Source organism: Carcharodon carcharias, chromosome 14 (genome assembly GCF_017639515.1).
Source record: "Carcharodon carcharias isolate sCarCar2 chromosome 14, sCarCar2.pri, whole genome shotgun sequence".
NCBI lineage: Eukaryota > Metazoa > Chordata > Chondrichthyes > Lamniformes > Lamnidae > Carcharodon > Carcharodon carcharias.
The window spans coordinates 131,055,977-131,078,328 of NC_054480.1; the positions used below are offsets into that span (position 1 = coordinate 131,055,977).

Genomic DNA, 22,352 nt, shown 5'->3' on the forward strand with positions numbered 1-22,352 from the left:
TGTGATTTTCCAGAGCTGCTCCCTCCCTTCCAATTCCTGATTTACTGCTATTTCTGGGATGTTACTTGTATCCTCTAATATGCAGACCAATGCAAAATACCTGTTCAATTCATCTGCCATTTCCTTATTTTCCATTATTAATTCCTCAGACTCACTATATAGAAGCAACACTCATTTTGCTAATTCTTATCTTAGTTAAATGTCTATAGAAACCCTAACTAGCCATCTTTTCATTTCTAGCTAGCCTTTTCTTGTTCTCTAATATTAACTCATTAATATTTTTGATATTCTTTACATTCTGTCCAATCTTCTGACCTGGCACTCATCTTTACACAGTCATATGCTTTTTAAGTTTGATATTGTCTTTAGCTTTTTTTTGTTAACCACGAATGGTTAGTCCTCTCCTTGGAAATTTCTCTCTCATTGGAATGTACCTATTGTGTGTGTTCTATTTGCACAATTTGCAGAGGCGTGTAAAAACAATAATAAGGTAATTATATTAGGTATTTTCAACTTTCCCAACATTAACTGGGATAGACATTGTGTTAAGGGCATGGACGGAGTGGAGTTCTTGAAATATGTACAGGAGAACTTTCTACATCAATTTGTAGAGGGTCGAACAAGGGACAGCACAGTGCTGGACCTAATTCTGGGGAATGAAGCCGGACAGGTGGCTGAGGTAGTGGTGGGGGAGCATTTTAGTGATAGCGACCATAACATGGTACAACTTAAGCTTATTATGGACAAAGAAATAGACAAGTTGCAAAAAAACGTTTTGGATTGGGGAAGAGCGGATTTTAGTAAAGGCAAGATCTGGCCTAGGTAGATGGGGAACAGCTACTTGTAAGGAAATCTGAAGAGCTGTGGGGGGGCATTCAAAAAGGAAATGGGGAGGGTACAGGCTCAACATATTCCCTCCAGGGTGATAGGAAGGAGTAACAAGCCCAGAGAACCAGGGATGACCAGAGATATTCAGGATACGATGAGAAGGGAAAGAGATGCTTTTAGCAGGTACAAGGGGAGCAAATCAGTGGAGGTATTAGTGGAGTACGGAAAGTGCAGAGTGGAGCTTAAGAAAGCAATTAGGAGAGCAAGGAGGGAATATGAGAAAGCTCTGGCTGGCAAAAGTAGGGAAAATATAAGTGTATCAATGGGAAGAGGATAACCAAGGAAAGAGTAGGGGTCATTAGGGGCCAATCTATTTGTGAAGCCAGAGGATATCGCTAGAGTGTTGAACAAATAGGTCAGAACTGTCTTCACCCAAGCGAATGAGGGTGAAGGTATGGAAATCAGAGAGGATGCGAGGTTCTTAAGCAAATTGATATACGGAGTGACAAGGTATTGGAGGCATTGGCAGGCTTTAAAAAGTGGACAAATCTCCAGGTCCGGGTGATTTGTGTCCCAGACTGCTGAGGGGGGCAAGGGAGGAGATCGCAGGGGCTCTGACCCAAATATTTAATTCCTCTCTGGCCACAGGGGAGGTGCCAGAGGACTGGAGAACAGCTAATGTGGTTCCGCTATTTAAGAAGGGTTGTAGAGATAAGCCAGGGAACTACAAACCAGCGTCTCATGTCAGTGGTAGGGAAACTATTGCAGAAAATCCTGAAGGAGAGAATCTCTGTCTACTTGGAGAGGCAAGGAGAGTCAACATGGCTTTGTCAGAGGGAGGTCATGCCTGACAAATTTGATTGAATTTTTGAGGAGGTGACCAGGTGTGTAGATGAGGGTAGGGCAGTTGATGTAGCTTATATGAATTTCAGCAAAGCCTTTGACAAGGTCCCACAGGGGAGGCTTATAAAGAAGGCAACTGCACATGGGATACAGGGTAATTTGATAAGGTGGATTCAAAATTGGCTTAGTTGTAGGAGACAGAGGATGATAACAGGAAGCTGCTTTAGTGACTGGAAACCCATGTGCAGTGGCTTTCCATAGGGATCTGTGCTGGGTCCCCTATTATTCGTCATTTATATAAATGACATAGATGACTATGTGGAGGGTAGGATTAGTAAGTTTGTGGATGACACAAAGATTGGCTGGGTGATTAACAGTAAGATTGAGTGTCTTGGCTACAGGAAGATATAGACTGGATGGTCAAATGGGCAGATAAGTGGCAGATGGAATTTAACCCTGGAAAGTGTGAGGTGATACACTTTGGAAGGAGTAATTTGACAAGGAAGTATTCAATGAATGGTATAACACTAGCAAGTTCTGAGGAACAAAGGCACCTTGGCATGCGAGTCCATAGATCTCTGAAGGCAGAGGGGCATGTTAGTGGGGTGGTAAAAAAGCCATTTGGGACGCTTGCCTTTATCAATCAAGGCATAGATTATACAAGTAGGGAGGTCATGTTGGAGTTGTATAGAACCTTGGTGAGGCTACAGCTGGAGTACTGTGTGCAGTTCTGGTCACCACATTATTGGAAGGATGTGATTACATTGGAGGGGGTGCAGAGGAGATTCACCAGGATGTGCCTGGAGTGAAACATTTAAGTTATGAAGCGAGGTTGGATAGACTTGGGCTGTTTTCGTTGGAGCAGAGAAGGCTGAGGGGGCGACCTGATCAAGATGTACAAGATCATCGGGGCACGGACAGGGTGGATAGGAAGCAGCTGTTCCCCTTAGTTGAAGGGTCAGCCCCGAGGGGACATAAGTTCAAGGCGAAGGGCAGGAGGTTTTGGGTGGTGGGGGGGGTGGATGAGGGGGAAAACTTTTTTACCCAGATGGTGATGACAGTCTGGAATACACTGCCTGGGAGGGTGGTGGAGGCGGGTTGCCTCACATCCTTTACAAAGTGTCTGGATGTGCACTTGGCCCATAGCCTTGAATGTTATGATGCGCCAAGTGCTGGTAAATGATTTGGTAGGTAGGTCAGGTGTTTCTCACGTGTCGGTGCAGACTCGATGGGCTGAAGGGCCTCTTCTGCACTGTGTGATTCTGAAATATCCCTTTAGTGTCAGCCACTGCATTTCTATTAACCTATCCCTTAACCTAATTTGCCAGTTCACTAGTTAGCTTTGCTTTCATGCCCCCATATTAGCCCTTACTTAAGTTTAAAATAATTGTCTTGGACCCACTCTTCTCTCCCTCAAAATGAACGAAAAATGCAATCACATTGATTGCGGCTCCCTCGGGGTGCTTTCACTATGGAATTACCATCACTAAATCCCACGCTAACATCATCCTGGGGGATACTATCGACCAGAAACTGAACTGGACCAGCCATATAAATGCTGTGGCTAGAAGAGCAAGTCGGAGGCTGAGAATTCTGCAGCGAGTAGCTCATCTCCTGACTCCCCAAAGCCTGTCCACCATCTACAAGGCACAAGTCAGGTGTGTGGTGGAATAATCTCCACTTGCCTGAATGAGTGCAGCTCTAACACCACAAGAAACTTGACACCGTCCAGTACAAAGCAGTCCACTTGATTGGCACCCCATCCACCACCTTTAACTCCTAACAAAATGGCAGCAATGTTGATGTGTACCATCTACAAGATGTACTGGGCTGACAGCAGCTCGCAAGGCTCTCTCGACAGCACTTTGCAAACCCGTGACCTCTACCAAATAGAAGAACAAACACAGAAGATAGATGGGAACACCACCACCTAGAAGTTTCCATCCAAGTCACACACCACCCTGACTTGGAACTCTATAAATCGCTGTTCCTTCACTGTTGCTGGATCAAAATCCTGGAACTCCCTTTCTAATAGCGTTGTGGGTGTTCCAACAACATATGACTGCAGTGAATCCAGGCAGCAGAAATCCCCCACCTTCGAGGGCAATTAGGGATGGGTAATAAATGCTGGCCTAACCAGCGACACCCACGAACAAATATTGAAAAATATTGAAAAATAATTACCTTTAAATTTAAAACACTAGTTTTAGACTCATTCTTCTCACCCTCAAACTGATTGTGAAAGTTAATGTCATAATTGTTACCTAGAGGCTCCTTCACAGTATATCCTGTCTCATCGCACATTACATGTAGAATAACCTGCTCTCTGGTTGGCTTTAGAATGTGATTCTCTAAGAAGCTGTCCTGAAAACACCATGGACTCATCTTCCAGGTTACCTTTGCCAATCTATATATAGATTAATAATCACCCATGATTACTGCAGTACCTTTCTTACAGGCCTGTTATTTCTTCCTGTATATTCCATTCGACAGTGTACCTACACCCACAATTGACTTCTTACTTTCACTATTTATCTCCACCCAAACTGATTTTTGATCTTAATCATTAGAATTAACTTAATCTCTCACTATTCTAATAATGTCATCCTTAATTAGCAGAGCTACCCAATACCTTTTCCTAGCTTCCCCTCCTTCGAAGTGTCAAGTACCTTGAATAATTAGGTGCCAGACTAAGTTACCTTGCAGCTATGTCTGTGTAATGGCTATCAGGTCATACATATTTATTTCTATTAGAGCTGTCAATTCATCCATTTTGCTATGACTCTACTTGTATTCTTTAATTTGGTCTTTTTACAACTTTTTCAAACCATAGTCTTAGCTTCTGGTGTACTTGTCCCTTCATGTCATGCTACGATTATCATTACCCCAATTGCTACCTCATACTATTGCCCTGTACCTTCCGTTTATTGCATTTCCCATTACTTGATCCCTTTGCCCCACTATTTAGTTTAAAGATCACTCAGTGTCCTATCTGGGTGGAACCCAATTTGAGCATCATTGAACAATTTACTGGTGAATAAGTTACTGGTGAAGCTCAACGCAAACTGGAGGAACAGCAACTCATCTTCCGACTAGGCACTTTACAGCCTTCCAGACTGAATATTAAGTTCAACAACTTTAGATCATGAACTCTTTCCTCCATCCCCACCCTTTTTCCAATAACTTATTTATATATTTTTCTTCTCCCACCTATTTCCATTATTTTTTAAATGTATTTCCATCCATTGTTTTATCTCTACCTTTTAGCCCATTTCAATCCCTTCCCCCCCACCCCTCCCCCACTAGGGCTATCTGTACCTTGCTCGTCCTGATTTCTACCCTTAATGTCACCTATCAGCACATTCCTTAGATAATATCACCACCTTCAACACCTCTTTGTCCTTTTGTCTATGATATTTTTTTGGCTATCTCCACCTATCACTGGCCCTCTATCCAGCTCTACTTGTCTCACCCCACCTTAAACCAGCTTATATTTCACCTCTTTTCTATTGTTCCTTAGTTCTGTTGAAGAGTCAAACGGACTCGAAACGTTAACTGTGTTTCCTCTCTGCAGATGCTGTTAGGCCTGCTGAGTTTTTCCAGATATTTTTATTTTGGATTTCCAGCATCCGCAGTTTTTTGCTTTTCTACTGGTGAATATTGCAGCTTAATAGCACTGTGGACAATACCTTCCTACAATATCTACAATTACTTTGCTGATGACTAAACAGACTAAAAGGGTGGCAATTGACTGGACTGGATTTGTACTGCTTCTTGAGGACATGAGATACATGGGCAACTTTCCACTTATCAGGAAAATTTTGAAAATGACACCATTTCCCAATTGTTCTTTGTGCAAAGCTGTTATTCTGGTTAGATACAGCTGCAGTTTTTAACCCGTTTCAACTTTTTTTCCTTCTGGAGATGGAGCAGGGCATGGTTGGCTAGATTTGTTCATGCATTTTTGACTTTAAAAAAGGTTTTGCCCAAGTTGCTGAAAGTGCGAGCCGCTAATGGTACAGCAAGGTCAAGACAGCATGAGGGCCTGGGCATTGATGAACAATGGGATCAGTGCATCTCCTTTGAGATTAAAAGGATTAAGGGATAAGAGGAAGAAGGAATGAAGGGGAGGATGAATCAGAGTATGTGAATTTCATGTCAAATCTGATACTGAAAAGGAAGGGCAAATGAAACAAATTTAAATTTGCAATTTTAAAAATACCCTAAAACAATTCACAAACCTATGGAATGAAACCACACTTATGATTGTTTACATTGTGGGCAAAAAAGATTGACTTGCAGTCATTAACAATTTCCCAGCAGCATTCCAGTGCAAGATGAAGGTTTGCACCTTGGGTGGTCAACTCTTAGTTAAACATCACCTAGTATGGTTCAGGAGCCTCACTCTGGCATGGCAGTCACTGTCACAGTTGCTGCAGATATGAACTGAGAAGGTGCAGGATTCACTGGGCTCCCTCCTCAGCCAGCTGAGCTTTTCCACATGTCCTCATGCCTCTTCCAATGCCTCCCTGAGAAGTCAGCTTCCAAAGGTCCTAGCTGTCACCAGCTATCTCCCAGTTGTCTGTGTTGATGCCCTCTATTTTGTCTTGGTGTCCTTGCAGACCAGGCCACCACTCAGAAGGTCTTTGAATGGATGATGGTCATATACCAATGAATATGGCCAAGTCAGCAGATGTTGATGGCTTAGTAATGAGTATATGCTGACAGTATTAGTACACTCCAGGGCCTCCGAGTTGGTGACCATGTCCCATCAAAAGAGGTCGCGGATACGCCTGAGGCAGTGAAGTGGGAACTCAGTTCATTAAAAGTGCATCAGACTGTGGCAGCAATTTCACGGAAATCAAAGGGATGTTAAAAAACAGGGATGCCGTTAAATTTAAATGGTGCAGTGGCATGATCAGCCAACACTCTTGTGACGATTCGCAAGTCACGTATTTCCTCCTACTGGCTGATTTGTACAACAATGATGTGCATCAGACATCTATTGGTCTATTATCCCAGCTAGTAACAACAGTAACACTGTTTACAGGTTTTATCACTGGAACTGGTCCAGACTTTGGGAAATTCCCATTTGTCATAATTTTATTAATTATTTTTCTGGGCATTCCATCTCTCCTTGTACTCCATTTCAGGTTGGTGCAAGGCTATAAGATGGCTAGACAATCTTCCAGCCTTGTGCCCCCTCACCCACCACACCACCTCTGAAAAAATTGTGCATTGGCATGAATAAAATTTCCACATTTATCGATTTAAATAAAAAAGGATAATATGACACTGATTGGGAAAAGTGTAGAAAAATGAAATGTACAGTGTATTAGAAATACATGTGTAACATAGCTCATGATATAATACTGTGTTCCTCAACAGTTACTAGATGACTATGTGCAATTTACTCAATTAATATGATAGATTAGGCTATATTAAATTAAGTTCTTTGATATTTTTGGTTCGCAGATTTGGAATAGTCATGTAGATGTACAAATTTGTAAAACTGTCACAAACAGAATAAGGAATATATGAAATTGTAAAAAAGAGTGCAATGTAAATACATATATGCATGTCAGTATACGTAGACATATATCAGCAGATCCAAATCTTTCATTCCCACTGCTGAACTCTGTTTGATTACTTTTGTAGTTTCATGCATAGTTCATTCAGTATTTTTTGGTGCATCCCCAAATTATGCCACTCTAGGCAACTGCCTATTTTGTCTAGTAGTTGCGCCAGCCCTATTCCTCTACTGATCAAGGAGCAACACTGACAACATACAATTACCGGTATAAAATCTCAATGCAGGGGCTTTTAACTTCATCATTTGGCACAACAAAAAATTAATCCAAATGTATTGGACTGAAGAGCAAAAAAAGTCAAAAACAAGATCTCTTCCAGATAGATGCAGAATATTTTCCAGCATTATTAGAATAGGGAGTTCTCCCTGTACACAGGCCAAGATTACTCCATCTGCTTGTCTTTCACTCACAACACCAGCAAAAAGAGTTAACTGGTCATTCATTTCATTTGCTGTTTTAGAAAGAAATCTTACTAATGCAAGTTGCACTTGCTTACATTTCAAAATAATGAATCGTGAAGCATTTTGGGGTGGCCAAAGAAATGCAAGCTCTTCCATATAGGAAGTAAAGTGGGGGATTCAACAGTGCATGCAGAAAGAGAAAGCAGTAATTAGGGTTGGAAGATACGAGAGAACAGCTTGTAAGCTAGCGAGTTGCTTCAATTTTCTGTTCAACAATGCAACATACCTTGCCCTTCGATTGAGAACGAATAGAAATTTCCCGGGCAAGCAATCCTGTCAACAAAAATAACATAGGTGCATCAACAAAAAAATGGAGCAGAAAGAAAGTAGTTCAAGAACGTATTTAGAAACAGCTGCTTTAAAATTAATTTCATAGCTTCAACCAGGAGATATTTCTTCCAAGAGATGGTGCTGTCACATAAGAACAGTACAGGCTTTATTCTAGACAATGCAATGTCTCAAAAATGGGTGTACATTGCAAAATTGTATCCCAATCAGATGAATTCCAACATTGTAATACAAAAAAATAAAGCAAGCATGATCCCACTAGTACAAACATGAATTTTGGGTTGACTTCAGGTTTCAAAACAAGATATAGACGGTCCACCAATATCCATTACAAACCCACCGACTCCCACAGCTATCTCGACTACAGCTCCTCACAACCTGCTTCCTGTAAGGACTCCATCCCATTCTCTCAGTTCCTTCGCCTCCGTCGCATCTGTTCCGATGATGCTACATTCAAAAACAGTTCCTCTGACATGTCCTCCTTCTTCCTTAACCGAGGTTTTCCACCCACGGTCGTTGACAGGGCCCTCAACTGTGTCCGGCCCATCTCCCGCGCATCCGCCCTCCCGCCTTCTCCTCCCTCCCAGAAACATGATAGGGTCCCCCTTGTCCTCACTTATCACCCCACCAGCCTCCGCATTCAAAGGATCATCCTCCGCCATTTCCGCCAACTCCAGCATGATGCCACCACCAAACACATCTTCCCTTCACCCCCCTTATCGGCATTCCGTAGGGATCACTCCCTCCGGGACACCCTGGTCCACTCCTCCATCACCCCCTACTCCTCAACCCCCTCCTATGGCACCACCCCATGACCACGCAAAAGATGCAACACCTGCCCCTTCACTTCCTATCTCCTCACCGTCCAAGGACCCAAACACTCCTTTCAAGTGAAGCAGCATTTCACTTGCATTTCCCCCAACTTTGTCTACTGCATTCATTGCTCCCAATGTGGTCTCCTCTACATTGGAGAGACCAAACGTAAACTGGGCGACCGCTTTGCAGAACACCTACGGTCTGTCCGCAAGAATGACCCAAACCTCCCTGTCGCTTGCCATTTTAACACTCCACCCTGCTCTCTTGCCCACATGTCTGTCCTTGGATTGCTGCATTGTTCCAGTGAAGCCCAACGCAAACTGGAGGAACAACACCTCATCTTCCAACTAGGCACTTTTCAGCCTTCCGGACTGAATATTGAATTCAACAACTTTAGGTCGTGAGCTCCCTCCCCCATCCCCACCCCCTTTCTGTTTCCCCCTTCCTTTTTTTTCCAATAAATTATAAAGATTTTCCTTTTCCCACCTACTTCCATTATTTAAAAAGAAAACCCCACTAGAGCTATACCTTGAGTGCCCTACCATCCATTCTTAATTAGCACATTCGTTTAGATAATATCACCAACTTTAACTCTAACACCTGTGTTCTATTGTACTATTGTCGTTGACATCTTTTGATGATCTGCTTCTATCACTGCTTGTTTGTCCCTACAACCACAACCCCCCCCCCTCCACCTCTCTCTCTATCTCTCCGCCCCCCAACACACACACCTTAAACCAGCTTATATTTCAACTCTTTCTAGGACTCGAACTCAAGTCCTGTCGAAGGGTCATGAGGACTCGAAACGTCAACTCTTTTCTTCTCCGCCGATGCTGCCAGACCTGCTGAGTTTTTCCAGGTAATTCTGTTTTTGTTTAAGATATGCAGTACTCAGTTTCCACCACTAAAGGGAGATAGTGATATATAGATGTACAGGCCAAAACAGAACTATAACGCATCAATAGGATTCATACAATAAATGGAAATTTGCATTGGGAAGTTCATTTAGTTCTTAAGAGGAAAGCAAGACTATTTTTATGAAAAACCCTATGCAGCTTTCTGTTGGTCAGCTAATGGCCGAAATGCTGTTCCACCTGAATTTCATTTTCACCTCTCTACATGGTCCCCTCAGTACCAAAGGATGCAATTTCTTAATAAATTGCTTGTAATTAAAGCTAATTTCACATTTTGGATGAGAAGAGGCCAATCTCAAACCCATGTCTTCTTGACGTACCCTTTTTGATCTTTTCTTTAAAAGAACAGGCACTCATTCCATCCAAGAAATTGTACAATGACTGCCACATTTCTCAGTCAAGACAATACAAGCTAGATGTGAAAATAACCAATGAGCCACTCCGCCATTAACACATTAAAATCATACACAAAAAACTCATTCCAATTATTTTACATATCTTATTCACTCAAGTTTGCTAGTAATTGTCGCCCGATAGCAACATACCACTTTCTCAAATACCAGCAATTTACTGAGTAAAAAAGGACCCACACGTTTTCTATCAGCATCCGTCCATCTATGAAGGATGATGGACACACAACAAATCAATCTGTTTCAGATAGAGTGCCTTCATGTGGCACACCTTTGCTGATGGCTGAAGAGGTCATCCCTTGAGAGGCAGCTTCTGCCACAAATGCAGGACATGAAGCTTCCAAGTGCTGCGGCGAGTTGCTTTCAGAATTGGCATCTATTCCAAGCCATTATAGCTGACAGGAGGCATTGCCATTTCCCTGCCATCAGCCAATGACTCCAGGTATGATAATTGATGTCCAGAGCCTTAAGGTCACATTTGTAAGCATCCTTGAAGCAGAGCTTTGGGCATCCCACTGGTCATCTTGCTCTAGCTACCTCCTCTCCATACAGAAAGTTCTTGGGTATTAGGCTGTCTCCCATCCTGTAGACATGTCCAAGTCAACAAAGCCACCTCAGTTTGATGAGTACTGAAAACCTTGGAGAGGTCTGCCTTTGAGAGGACTGCTGCATTGTGAATTTGCCCTGCCAGGAAATGCCCATAATGTGCCACAGACAGCAAAGATGGATATTCTTGAGCTTCTTGACAGCTGTAAATCATTCATGCTTCGCAGCCATACAACCATGTGTTGAGAACGCAGCCCTTATAAACCAACAACTTGATGTTATTCCATGTGCATTTTGAGTCAGCCAAAGTTCCTTATGTCTGTATCAAGATCTGCATCAAGGGACAGATTCCAGTCTGGTGTTATTTAGTGTGATCAGAGGTGGAGATGCAACACCTTGTCCCATGACCATAGTTTTCTTGACGCTTTTAGTCAGGGAGAATCAGGTTCAGGTATGGGAGAGATATTCCATGAGTCTTTGCAGCGGAGTTTCCACATGGACAATTAGTACAGCATCAGTGTAGAGGAGTTCTCTGGTCAGGACGTGACGTGTTTTTGTCTTCCCTTTCAGTCTTTATAGATTGTAGAGCTTGTTGTCTGACCTAGTGTGCAAGTTCCTTCCATATTTGCAGGGAAGGTAAAGGTCAGGAGCATGGAGAAGATGATGTCAAATAGTGAGGGCAAGGACAAAGCCATGCTGCACTCTATTCTTCACTCAAACTGTCAGAAATGGAGTCATCAAACTGTACAGTGCAGTGCATGCGGTCATGGAAGGATGAGACTGAGCAGCTTTGGAGGACAGCCAATTTTCCCCAAAAGCTTGTAGAGCCCTGCTTTGCTGATGTGTTGAATACCTTACTGAGACCTAATAAAGGTAGAAGTATACTCTATTCTCTTCTCCTGGAGTTGGCATATGGAGAAGATCATGTCCTCAGTACATCTGCTGACAGAAACTGCAGTGAGCTTACAGGTACACATGGTCTGCCAAGCAGATGGAATCTTTTAAGTATGACGCTAGCAAAGCTCTTCCTCATAGCGCTAAGGAGTGAGATGCACCTGTACTTGCTGCAATTTCCTCTGTCACCTTTGTTTTTGTATAGTGTAATGATTTTTTGCATCACGCATCTCCTGTGGAACAGAGCCTACTTTCCAGAAGAGGAGGTGGTGATCATAAAAAGGTGTGGCAGGAGATGAAACTTTCCATGCTTGAGCAGTTCGGCTGGAATTCCATTCTTGCCAGGTGCCTTTTTGTTCACCAAGTGGTCTACAGCCTTCTCGAACTCTAGTGAAGAGAGTTTTTCATTTAACTCATCCATGACAGGAAGCTGTGGGACAGCACAGACTAGGAGATGTCCAAATCACACATGTACAGCTCACAGTAGTGTTCAACCCAGCAGGATATCTGCTTATTTCAAAGTTTTTCTTTCTATATATAATTATATATCTAACCAGAAGAGAGAGAAAGGTACTAATACGGGAAATGATAAACAGGCCACGACAGGAAGGGACAGAGAGTACAAACCTAAGAATAAAATCAGCAGATAAGCTACACATTTCAAAAATAATAAAATAACAAAACTAAAGGCTCTGTATCTGAATGCAGGTAGCATTCCAAACAAAACAGATGAATTGACAGCATTTATAGAAATAAATAAATACAATCTGAAAGCCATTAGAGACATGGCTACAGGTTGACACAGATTGGGACCTGAATATTGCAGGTTATGTGACAGTTAGGAAGTTAGGAAGGACAGGAAACCAGGAGACAGTGAACGGGGTGGGGGGAATGCAATTATGAGGGAATGAAAGCAGAGCTAGCTAAAGTGAACTGGCAAATGAGGTTAAGGGATAGGTCAACAGAGATGCAGTGACAGGCATTTAAAAGGGGATATTTCAGAATACACAGAAAAGATACATTCCAACAAGAAAGAAAAATTCCAAGGCAAGGACCCACCAATCATGGTTAATTTAAAGTTAAAGGATAGTATTTAGCTAAAGAAAAAGCATATAATTATGCAAAGACAGGTCAGAAGATTGGACAGAATATAAAGTACAGCAAAGAATAACAAAGATTAATGAGGAGGGAAAATTAGAGAAAGAGAGAAATATAGCTAGAAATATAAAGACGGATAGTATCACACTGTCCTATAGACAGTGAGAGTCTGGGGAATTAATAATGGGAAATAAGCTGCTAAATTTGATGACGCGAAGATAGGTAAGAAATTAAGTTGTGAAAATGATGCAAGGAGGCTACAAATGGCATTTGCCAGATCTTTGGCCACTCACTTAACCTATGTACCCTCCTTGCATCTTCTTCACAGTATCTGTGGAGAGAGAAACAGTTAACGCTAAGTCCATATGACCCTTTTTCAGAGCTCTGAAGAAGGGTCATATGGACTTGAAACGTTAACTCTTTCTTTCTCTCTCTACAGATGCTTTCAGGCCTGCTGAGTTTTCCCCACATTTTCTGTTTTTGTTACCACAAGATTCAATAGTATCCTAATTCATTACGGAGGAAATAGTAACAAGAAGAACTTCTAAAGTAAGCCAACAAAGAGTTACAAAACAATGACTGAAGCTGAAAGGTCATTTGTTAATTCTACTGTATTTTGCCAGTCTATTGCATGAACAATAGTGTTTTACAAGGAAATGCACTTGAAAAATCATTTTACTGTGTGGGGGTAAATTTCAAAAGAACTCTCCCAAGGAGGTTAAATAAATTAAGCATGACACTCAAACATATATGGCCTGTAGAAGGAATGGACTACACACAGTTTTTATGCTCAGCACACACCGCTGCCAGAGCTTTCCAATTATTCTTAGCAGTGGTCTATTATAAACATGTCAATTTTTGGTAAGCAGTTTTAGGTTACGCACACTGTGTCTATAAGAAACTAGGCTCAGGAGCCACCCCAAATGTGTGTTATAAAAAGACCTTTACAACTGTCAAAGAAAATACTTTAAACTCACTCTGGCTAAACAGGAACTGGAGTCCCAGAGGCAACAGTAGTTAGTATGAAGCCACTTACCCGAAGTATACTACATTTTCTAAAATAACAAGTTAAATGTAGATAACACAAGGGAGGGGGAAAAGAACAGATTAAGCCAAAGATAAAAAACTTTTAAGTTAACATGAACTCTTCCCAATCAAATATGCCGGTATAAAATACAATTTACCTTCCAAAAACTGATCAAGGGCATAAAAGAATTCAAATTGATATTCACTCATGGACAGTCACCTCACCATCTATACTCAATTGGAAGGGTTGAAACAACACAAACTCAAGTTGACCTCAGTATACAATTATGTTGAATATATTACCACACAGAATTTATTGTTCAGTTTTGATAAAAATAAACTACAGTTTGCTTTCCTCAAATTAAAAAAAAATATAGGTGTACAGAAGACAAGATGGTGTTGCAATTTGGACACAAATATTCTATTCCAGAAGGCGTATTTATCGATGTGTAATTTGGTCTTAAACCAAAGTTTCAATAATTCCAGGATGTTCTAATGACCAAACCCAAGAACAACCTGGCCAAGTGAAACATTCTTTCTTTCTATTGTCCAAGACAAAAGTAACTAATGTTACACATAGTACTTCAGTAGGACATTGCAATCAAGATTTAGGATTTGCAAAGAACCAACTCATCACAATACTGTATATCGACAGGTGTAGGAAAGGGGTTACACTTTCTTCAATGTCAGGTATCTGAACTTATAATTGTATAACATAGCGTCTCTTTGGGGTTCACAACATGCAGGAAGCTGAAGCAATATGTTGCAGTGATGTAGTCTAACAGTCACACACCAGGATTCTACCTTTCTTTCCTTCCTTACTGCTGTCCCCTAACCACACTTAACTCTTTACCTCAGCTGTGTCTCACTGTAACACCTAGTTCAAACAGCAATGGTGGGAGCCTGGGACATTCACCCACCTTTTGGCCACAATTCTCAGGGAAAGGGAATAGAAAGCAAGCAGGGATAAAGTCATGGAATGAATGTTGAACAGTTAATTATCACCTCATTTACTTGCCACAGCCAAGTTTCCCTACATAAAAAACTTGCATTGAAATTGTGCCTTCAGCATCATAAAACGTTTCAAAGTGCTTCATAGGAGCATCAACAAATAAAACTTGACACATTCATGGCACACAAGTGCCAGGTAATGCCACATCTCCAACAAGAGAATCTAACCATCTCTCCTTGACATTCAATGGCATTATCACAGAATCACAGTGCAGAAGAGGCCCTTCGGCCCATCAATTCTGCACCAACATGTGAGAAACACCTGACCTACCTACCTAACCCCATTTACCAGCACTTGGCCCATAGCCTTGAATGTTATGATGTGCCAAGTGCTCATTCAGGTTACTTTTTAAAAGGGTGTGAGGCAACCCGCCTCCACCACCCTGCCAGGCAGTGCATTCCAGACCATCACCACTCTCTGGGTAAAAAAAATTTTTCCTCACATCCCCCCTAAACCTCCTGCCCCTCACCTTGAAATTATGCCCCCTTGTGACTGACACTTCAACTAAGGGGAACAGCTGCTCCCCATCCACCCTGTCCATGCCCCTCAATCTTGGACACAGCATTCAGGTCGCCTCTCAGTCTGCTCTGCTCCAACGAAAACAACACAAATCTAAATACCTCTCTTCATAACTTAAATAATTCATGCCACGCAACATCCTGGTGAATATCCTCTGCACCCCCTCCAGCGCAATCACATCCTTCCTATAATGTGGCGACCAGAACTGCACACAGTACTCCAAGCTGTGGCCTCATCAAGGTTCTATACAACTCCAACATGACCTCCCTACTTTTGTATGCTATGCCTCAATTGATAAAGGCAAGTGTCCCATATGCCTTTTTCACCACCCCACTAACATGCCCCTCCGCCTTCAGAGATCTACGGACACACACGGCAAGGTCCCTTTGTTCCTCAGAACTTGCTAGTGTCATGCCATTCATTGTTAAATTACTCCTTCCAAAGTGTATCACCTCTCACTTTTCAGGGTTAAATTCCATCTGCCACTTATCTGCCCATTTGACCATCCTGTCTATATCTTCCTGTAGCCCAAGACACTCAATCTTACTGTTAACCACCTGGCCAATCTCTGTCATCCGCAAACTTACTAATCCTACCCCGCACAGTCATCTATGTCGTTTATATAAATGACAAATACTAGGGGACCCAGCACAGAACCCTGTGGTGCATCACTGGACACTGGTTTCCAGTCACTAAAGCATCCTTCTGTCATCACCCTCTGCCTCCTACAACTAAGCCAATTTTGAATCCACCTTATCAAATTACCCTGTATCCCATGTGCAGTTGCCTTCTTTATAAGCCTCCCATGTGGGACCTTGTCAAAGGCTTTGCTGAAATCCACATAAACTACACCAACTGCACTACCCTCATCTACACATCTGGTCAACTCCACAAAAAATTCAAACAAATTTGTTAGGTATGACCTCCCTCTGACAAAGCTATGCTGACTATCCCTGATCCATCGTTTCCTCTCCAAGTGGGGATAGATTGACTCCTTCAGAATTTTCTCCAATAGTTTCCCTACCGCTGACGTGAGATTCACTGGCCTGTAGTTCCCTGGCTCATCTCTACAACCCTTCTTAAATAGCGGAACCACATTAGCTGTTCTCCAGTCCTCTGGCACCTTCCCCGTGGCCAGAGAAGAATTAAAAATTTGGATCAGAGCTCCTGCAATCTCCTCCCTTGCCTCCCTCAGCAGTCTGGGACACAAATCATCTGGACCTGGAGATTTGTCCACTTTTAAGCCTGCCAACACCTCCAATACCTTGTCACTCCCTGTGTCAATTTGCTCAAGAACCTCGCAGTCTCTCTCCTCAAGTTCAATACCTTCATCCTCATTCTCTTGGGTGAAGACTGATGTGAAGTATTCATTCAAAACTCTAGCGATGTCCTCTGGCTCCACCCATAGATTGCCCCCTTGGTCCCTGATGGGCCCTACTCTTTCCCTAGTTATCCTCTTCCCATTGATAAGCTTATAGAATATCTTGGGATTTTCCCTGCTTTTCTCATAACCCCTCTTTGCTCTCCTAATTGCTTTCTTAAGCTCCACCCTGCACTTTCTGTACTTTACTAATGCCTCCGCTGATTTGCTTCCCTTGTACCTGCTAAAAGCCTCTCTTTTCCTTCTCATCGTAACCTTATCCATGGTTCTCTGGGCTTGTTATTCCTTCCTATCAGCCTAGAGGATATATACTGAGTCTGTACCCTCCCCATTTCCTTTTTTGTACGCCACTGCTCCTCTGTAGATTTCCCTACAAGTAGCTGTTCCCAGTCTACCTCGACCAGATCCTGCTTTATTTTACTAAAATCCACTCTTCCCCAATCCAAACATTTTTTTTGCATCTCAGAGGCTGGGAATTATGCAGACAATACCTCACAACTCCCCAAAGTATTCTCCATCTACAAGGCAGGGTATGATGAAATACTTTCCACTTGCCTGGATGAGTGCAGCTCCAACAGTCAAAGCAGCTTGACATCATCCAGGACAATGCAGCCCACTTGATCAGCCAGCACACGCACTGTGGCAGCAGAGTGTACCACCTACAAGAAGCACTGCAGCAACTCACCAAGGCTCCTTTGCAGCACTTTACAAAACCGCAACCTCTGTCACCTAGAAGGACAAGGGCAGCAGATGCATGGGAACCCTGCCATGCAAGTTCCCCTCCAAGTCTCACACAACCCTGCATCCTGACTAGTTATTGCTATTCCTTCACTGCCACTGGCTCAAAAACTTGGAACTCTCTTCCTAACGGCACTGTACGTGTTCCAACAACACATGGACTGCAGCAGTTCAAGAAGGCAGCATGCCACCACCTTCTCAAGGGCAAATATGGATGGGCAATAAATGCTGGCCCAACCAGTGATACCATATTCCATGAACAAATAAAAACCAAGCCTCATTAGAGGGCATCACTGCTAACACAACATTCAGGTTTGGGCTGATAAGTGGCAAGTATCATCCATGCTACTCAAGTGCTAAACAATGATGATCTTCAACAAGAGTGTGTCTAGGGGGAGGTGGTGGCATAGTAGTATTGTCACTGCTCTGGTAATCCAGAGACCCAGGGTAATGGGTGGAGCTTGAATTCAATTTAATAAATCTGGAATTAAAGTTTAATGATGACCATGAAACCATTGTCGATTTTCGAAAAAAACCCATCTGGCTCACTAATATCCTTTAGGGAAGGAAATCTGCCATCCTTACCTGGTCTGCCCTACATGTGACTCCAGTCCCACAGCCCTCTGAAATGGCCCATCAAGCCACTCAGTTGTATCAAACTGCTAAAAAGTCCACAAGGAATGAAACTGAACAGACCACCCAACATCAACCTAGGCACAATGGCAAATTCAACCATCAACCCTGCAAAGTCTTCCTTACTAACATCTGGGGGCTTGTGCCAAAATTGGGAGAGCGATCTCACAAACTAGTCAAGCAAAAGCCAAACAATGCTTGTAAGGTACGATTCCCTGACTATGATGGTGTCCTAGACACCACCATCACTGGGTATGTCCTGTCCCGAGTGGCGACCCCCAGCAGAGGTGGCAGCACACGGTCGGGAGAGAATTGTTTTGGGAGTCCTCAAAGTCGACTCCAGACCCATGAAGTCTAAAAGCATCAGGTCAAACTTGGGCAAGGAAACCTCCTGCTGATTACCACGTACCATCCCCCCTCAGCTGATGAATCAGTACTCCGCCATGTTGAACACCACTTGGAGGGAGCACAGAGGGTAACAAGGGCACAGATTGTACTCTGGGTGGGGAACTTCAATGTCCATCCTCAGGAGTGGCTCGGTAGCACTAGTACAGACCGAGCTATCCAAGTCCTTAAGGACATTGCTGCTAGACTGAGTCTGTGGCAGGTGGTGAGGGAACCAACAAGGAGGGAAAAAAAACATACTTGATCTCATCCTCATCAACCTGCATGCTGCAGGTACATCTATCCATCGCAGTATCGGTAGGAGTGCCCACCGCACAGTCCTCGTGGAGACGAAGTCTTGCCTTAACGTGAATATACTCTTCATGTTGTGACACTACCACCGTGCCAAATCGGATAGATTTCGAACAGATCTAGCAACTCAAGACTGTGCATCCATGAGCCGCTGTGGGCCATCAGCAGCAACAGAATTGTACTCTAACACAATCTGTAACCTCATGGCTTGGCATAACCCTCACCCTGCCATTGCCATCAAGCCAGGGTTCAATGAACAGTGTGGAGGGCATGCTGGGAGCAGCACCAGGAATAGGTAAAAATGAAATGTCAATCTGGTGAAGCTAAAACTTGTGTGCCAAACAGCATAAGCAGCAAACAATAGACAAAGTTAAGAAATTCCATGAGCAACAGATCAGATCTAAGCTCTGCAGTGCCGCCACATCCAGTCGTGAATAGTGGTGGACAATTAAACAACTCAGAGGATTGGGACATTTGTGGATCCACCTCCTCCAATGATGGGGGAGCCCAATACATCAATATAAAAGGCTGTTGCAAATGCTTCAATCTTCAGCCAGAAGTGCTGAGTGGATGATCCATCTCAGCCTCCTCCTCCGGAGGTTCCCAACATCCCAGATGCCAGTCTTCAGCTAATTCGATTCACTCATGTGATATCAAGAAACGGCTGAAGGCACTGGATACTGCAAAGGCTGTAAGGTAACGGGCCCTGATATTATTCCAACAATTATACTGAAGGTTTGTGTCCAGAACTTGCCACACTGCTAGTCAAGTTGCTCCAGTACAGCTACAACACTGGCATTTGTCCGACAATTTGGAAAATTGCCCAAGTATGTCCTGTACACAGAGCAGGACAAATCCAACCTGGCCAACTACAGCCCCATCAGTCTATTCTTGATCATCAGTAAAGTGACGGAAGGGGTCATCAGTGCCATCAAGCGCCACTTGCTTAGCAATAGACTGCTCAGAGACACTCACTCAGGATTCCGCCAGGACTGCTCAGCTCCTGACCTCATACAGCCTTGATTCAAACATGCACAAAAAAAGAGCTGCACTCCAAAGGTGAGAGTGACTGCCCTTGACATCAAGGAGCCCTAGCAAAACTGGAGTCAATGGAAACCAGGGGGAAAACTCTCCACTGGCTGGAGTCGTACTTGGCACAAAGGAAGGTGGCTGCGGCTGTTGGAGGTCAGTCATCTCAGTTCCAGGACATCACTGCAGAGTTCCTCAGAGTACTATTCTAGGCCCAACCATCTTAAGCTGCTTCATTAATGACCTTCCTTCCATCATAAGGTCAGAAGTTGGGATGTTCGCTGATGATTGTTCAGTACCATTTACGGCTCAAATACGGAAACAGTCCGTAAACAAATGCAGCAAGACCTGCACAATATCCAGGCTTGGGCTGACAAGTGGCAAGTAACAATCGCGCCACACAAATGCTGAGCAACGATCATCTCTAACAAGAGAGCTTCCAACCATCACCCCTTGACATTCAATAGCATTACCATCGCTGAATCCCCCACTATCAACATACTCAGGGTTAGCACTGACCAGAAGCTGAGCTGGACTAGCCATACAAATACTATAGCTACAAGAGCAGGTCAGAGGCTAGGAATTCTGTGACGAGTAACTCACCTCGTGACTTCCCAAAGCTGGTCCACCATCTACAAGGTAGAAGTGTGATGGAATACTCTCTACTTGCCTGGATGAGTGCAGCTCCAACAACACTGAAGAAGCTTGACATCATTCAGGACAAAGCAGCCCGCTTGATTGGCACCCCATCGACAAACATTCACCACCTCCACCAACAACGCACAGTTGCAGCAGTGTGTACCATCTACTAGATGCACTGCAGGAACACCCTAAGCCTTTTTAGACAGCACTGGACAAGAGCAGTAGATACATGGGAACACCACCGACCAGAAGTTCCCCTCCAAGCCACTCACCGCCCTGACTTGGAAATATATCACTGTTCCTTCTCTGTCGCTAGGTCAATATCCTAGAACTCTCTCCCCAACAGCACCTACACCACAGGGGCTGCAGCAATTTTTCAAGAAAGCAGCTCATCACTACATTTTCAAGGGTAATCAGAGAAGGGCAATAAATATTGGCCTAGCTGATGATGCCCACATCCCAGAAATGAATTAAAACTCACCTTGCCATTGTTGAATATTGTACCTCAAAATCCTGGGGATCATTATTGACCAGAAAGTTAACCAAACCAGTCATATAAATATTGTGGCTACAAAAGCAGGTCTGACACTTGGTACTCTGCAGCAAGTAACTCATCTCCCCACTCCCCCAAATCTTTCCACCACCCACAAGGTATAAGTCAGGAGTGCAATGGAACATTCTCCATTTGACTGGCTGATCGCAGCTCCAACAACACTCAAGAAACTTGACATCAACCAGGTCAAAGCAGGCCACTTGACTGGCACCCCATCCACCTTAAACATTCACTCGCTCTACCAGCAGCACACTGCAGTTTCAGTGCCCATCATCTACAAGGTTCACTGGAGGAGATTACCAAGCCTTCTTAGGCAGCACCTCTAAGTGCCAAAAGGACAAGGGCTGCAAGCACACAGGCACACCACCACCTATTAAGTCACACACCATCCTCTCTTGAAAATATATTATCACTGCTTTCATTGCTTTCTAACATTGCTGTGGGAGCACCTTCACCACATGGACTGCAATTCAAGGAGGCAGCTCATCATCACCTGCTTAATTAGGAATGTGCAATAAACGCTCATCTTGCCAGTGACACCCACATCCTGTAAATGAATAATAAAAAGTCAGATGCCAAAAGCTTGCTCAAAAGAGGTAAGTTTTAAAGGAGCATCTTAAAAGGAAGAAAGTGAGATAGAGGGGTTTAATGGAGGGAATTCCAGAGCTCAGACAGCAGCTAAAGAATGTCACAATGGTGGACCGATCAAAAAGGCTTCTTTACAAAAAGGAAAATAGCTGTGATTTTTAATTACTGTCACTGTTCAGCTCTACAGAACTTCTATCACTGCCAATTTGGATTTATTTTAGACTGGCACTGCAATCTGACCGTGTAGATTTGTATTATATAGAATATTCAGACTCTTATCAGAAAATGGATTAGAATTGGCACCAATCTCAGAATCACAATCACACAGTGCAGAAGAGGCCCTTCGGCCCATCGAGTCTGCACCGACACGTGAGAAACGCCTGGCCTACCTACCTAATCCCATTTACCAGCAATGTTGTAGTATTCTGAGCAGAATCAACATAGTACTGATTTTCACTAAAGTGTAAACTTTGACTTATAAAACAGCAACTCCAAATCAGAAACTTGAAAGAAAATCAGGAAAAAACGTCTAGTTAAAAACGTTTTATTAAACAAAACAAATTACAGAACAGCACATCAATTGCTGTCACATGCATGGGCACAGCATGCAAGTACCTGATAATTAAGTTTCAAAATACATTTACAAAAGGTTGGCTACAGTAACAGGCAAACAGAAAGGGATGCAGAAAGTAGTCACTTGAATTCATTCCAGCTGCCAACCAGGGGTTTCTCGACAGGTTACAAACAGACAGTCTCACTCCACAGTAAGGTAACAAGCTCTTAGCAAAGCCAGAGTGATAAGAAAAAAGAAATTACCAAGTCGTCTGCTGCCCACTCACCTGCCCT

At 43.2% G+C, this 22,352-nt stretch overlaps 1 protein-coding gene across 12 annotated transcripts in view; it reads right to left on the reverse strand.

The window, feature by feature from the left end:
• gng7 (guanine nucleotide binding protein (G protein), gamma 7) overlaps window positions 1-22,352 on the reverse strand; it is a 210,264-nt gene that overhangs the window by 180,368 nt on the left and 7,544 nt on the right. For 9 of the 12 annotated variants that reach the window (XR_005945081.1, XR_005945075.1, XR_005945080.1 and 6 more), the window contains exon 2: window positions 7,950-7,996. The exons of the other annotated variants lie outside the window; for them this stretch is intronic. Coding sequence is in view for 1 of the 9 variants with exons in the window: in XM_041203896.1 (XP_041059830.1) it covers window positions 7,950-7,996 (47 nt within the window). In the remaining 8 variants the exon portion in view is untranslated. The remainder of the gene's footprint in view (window positions 1-7,949; window positions 7,997-22,352) is intronic. 12 annotated transcript variants of the gene reach the window in all.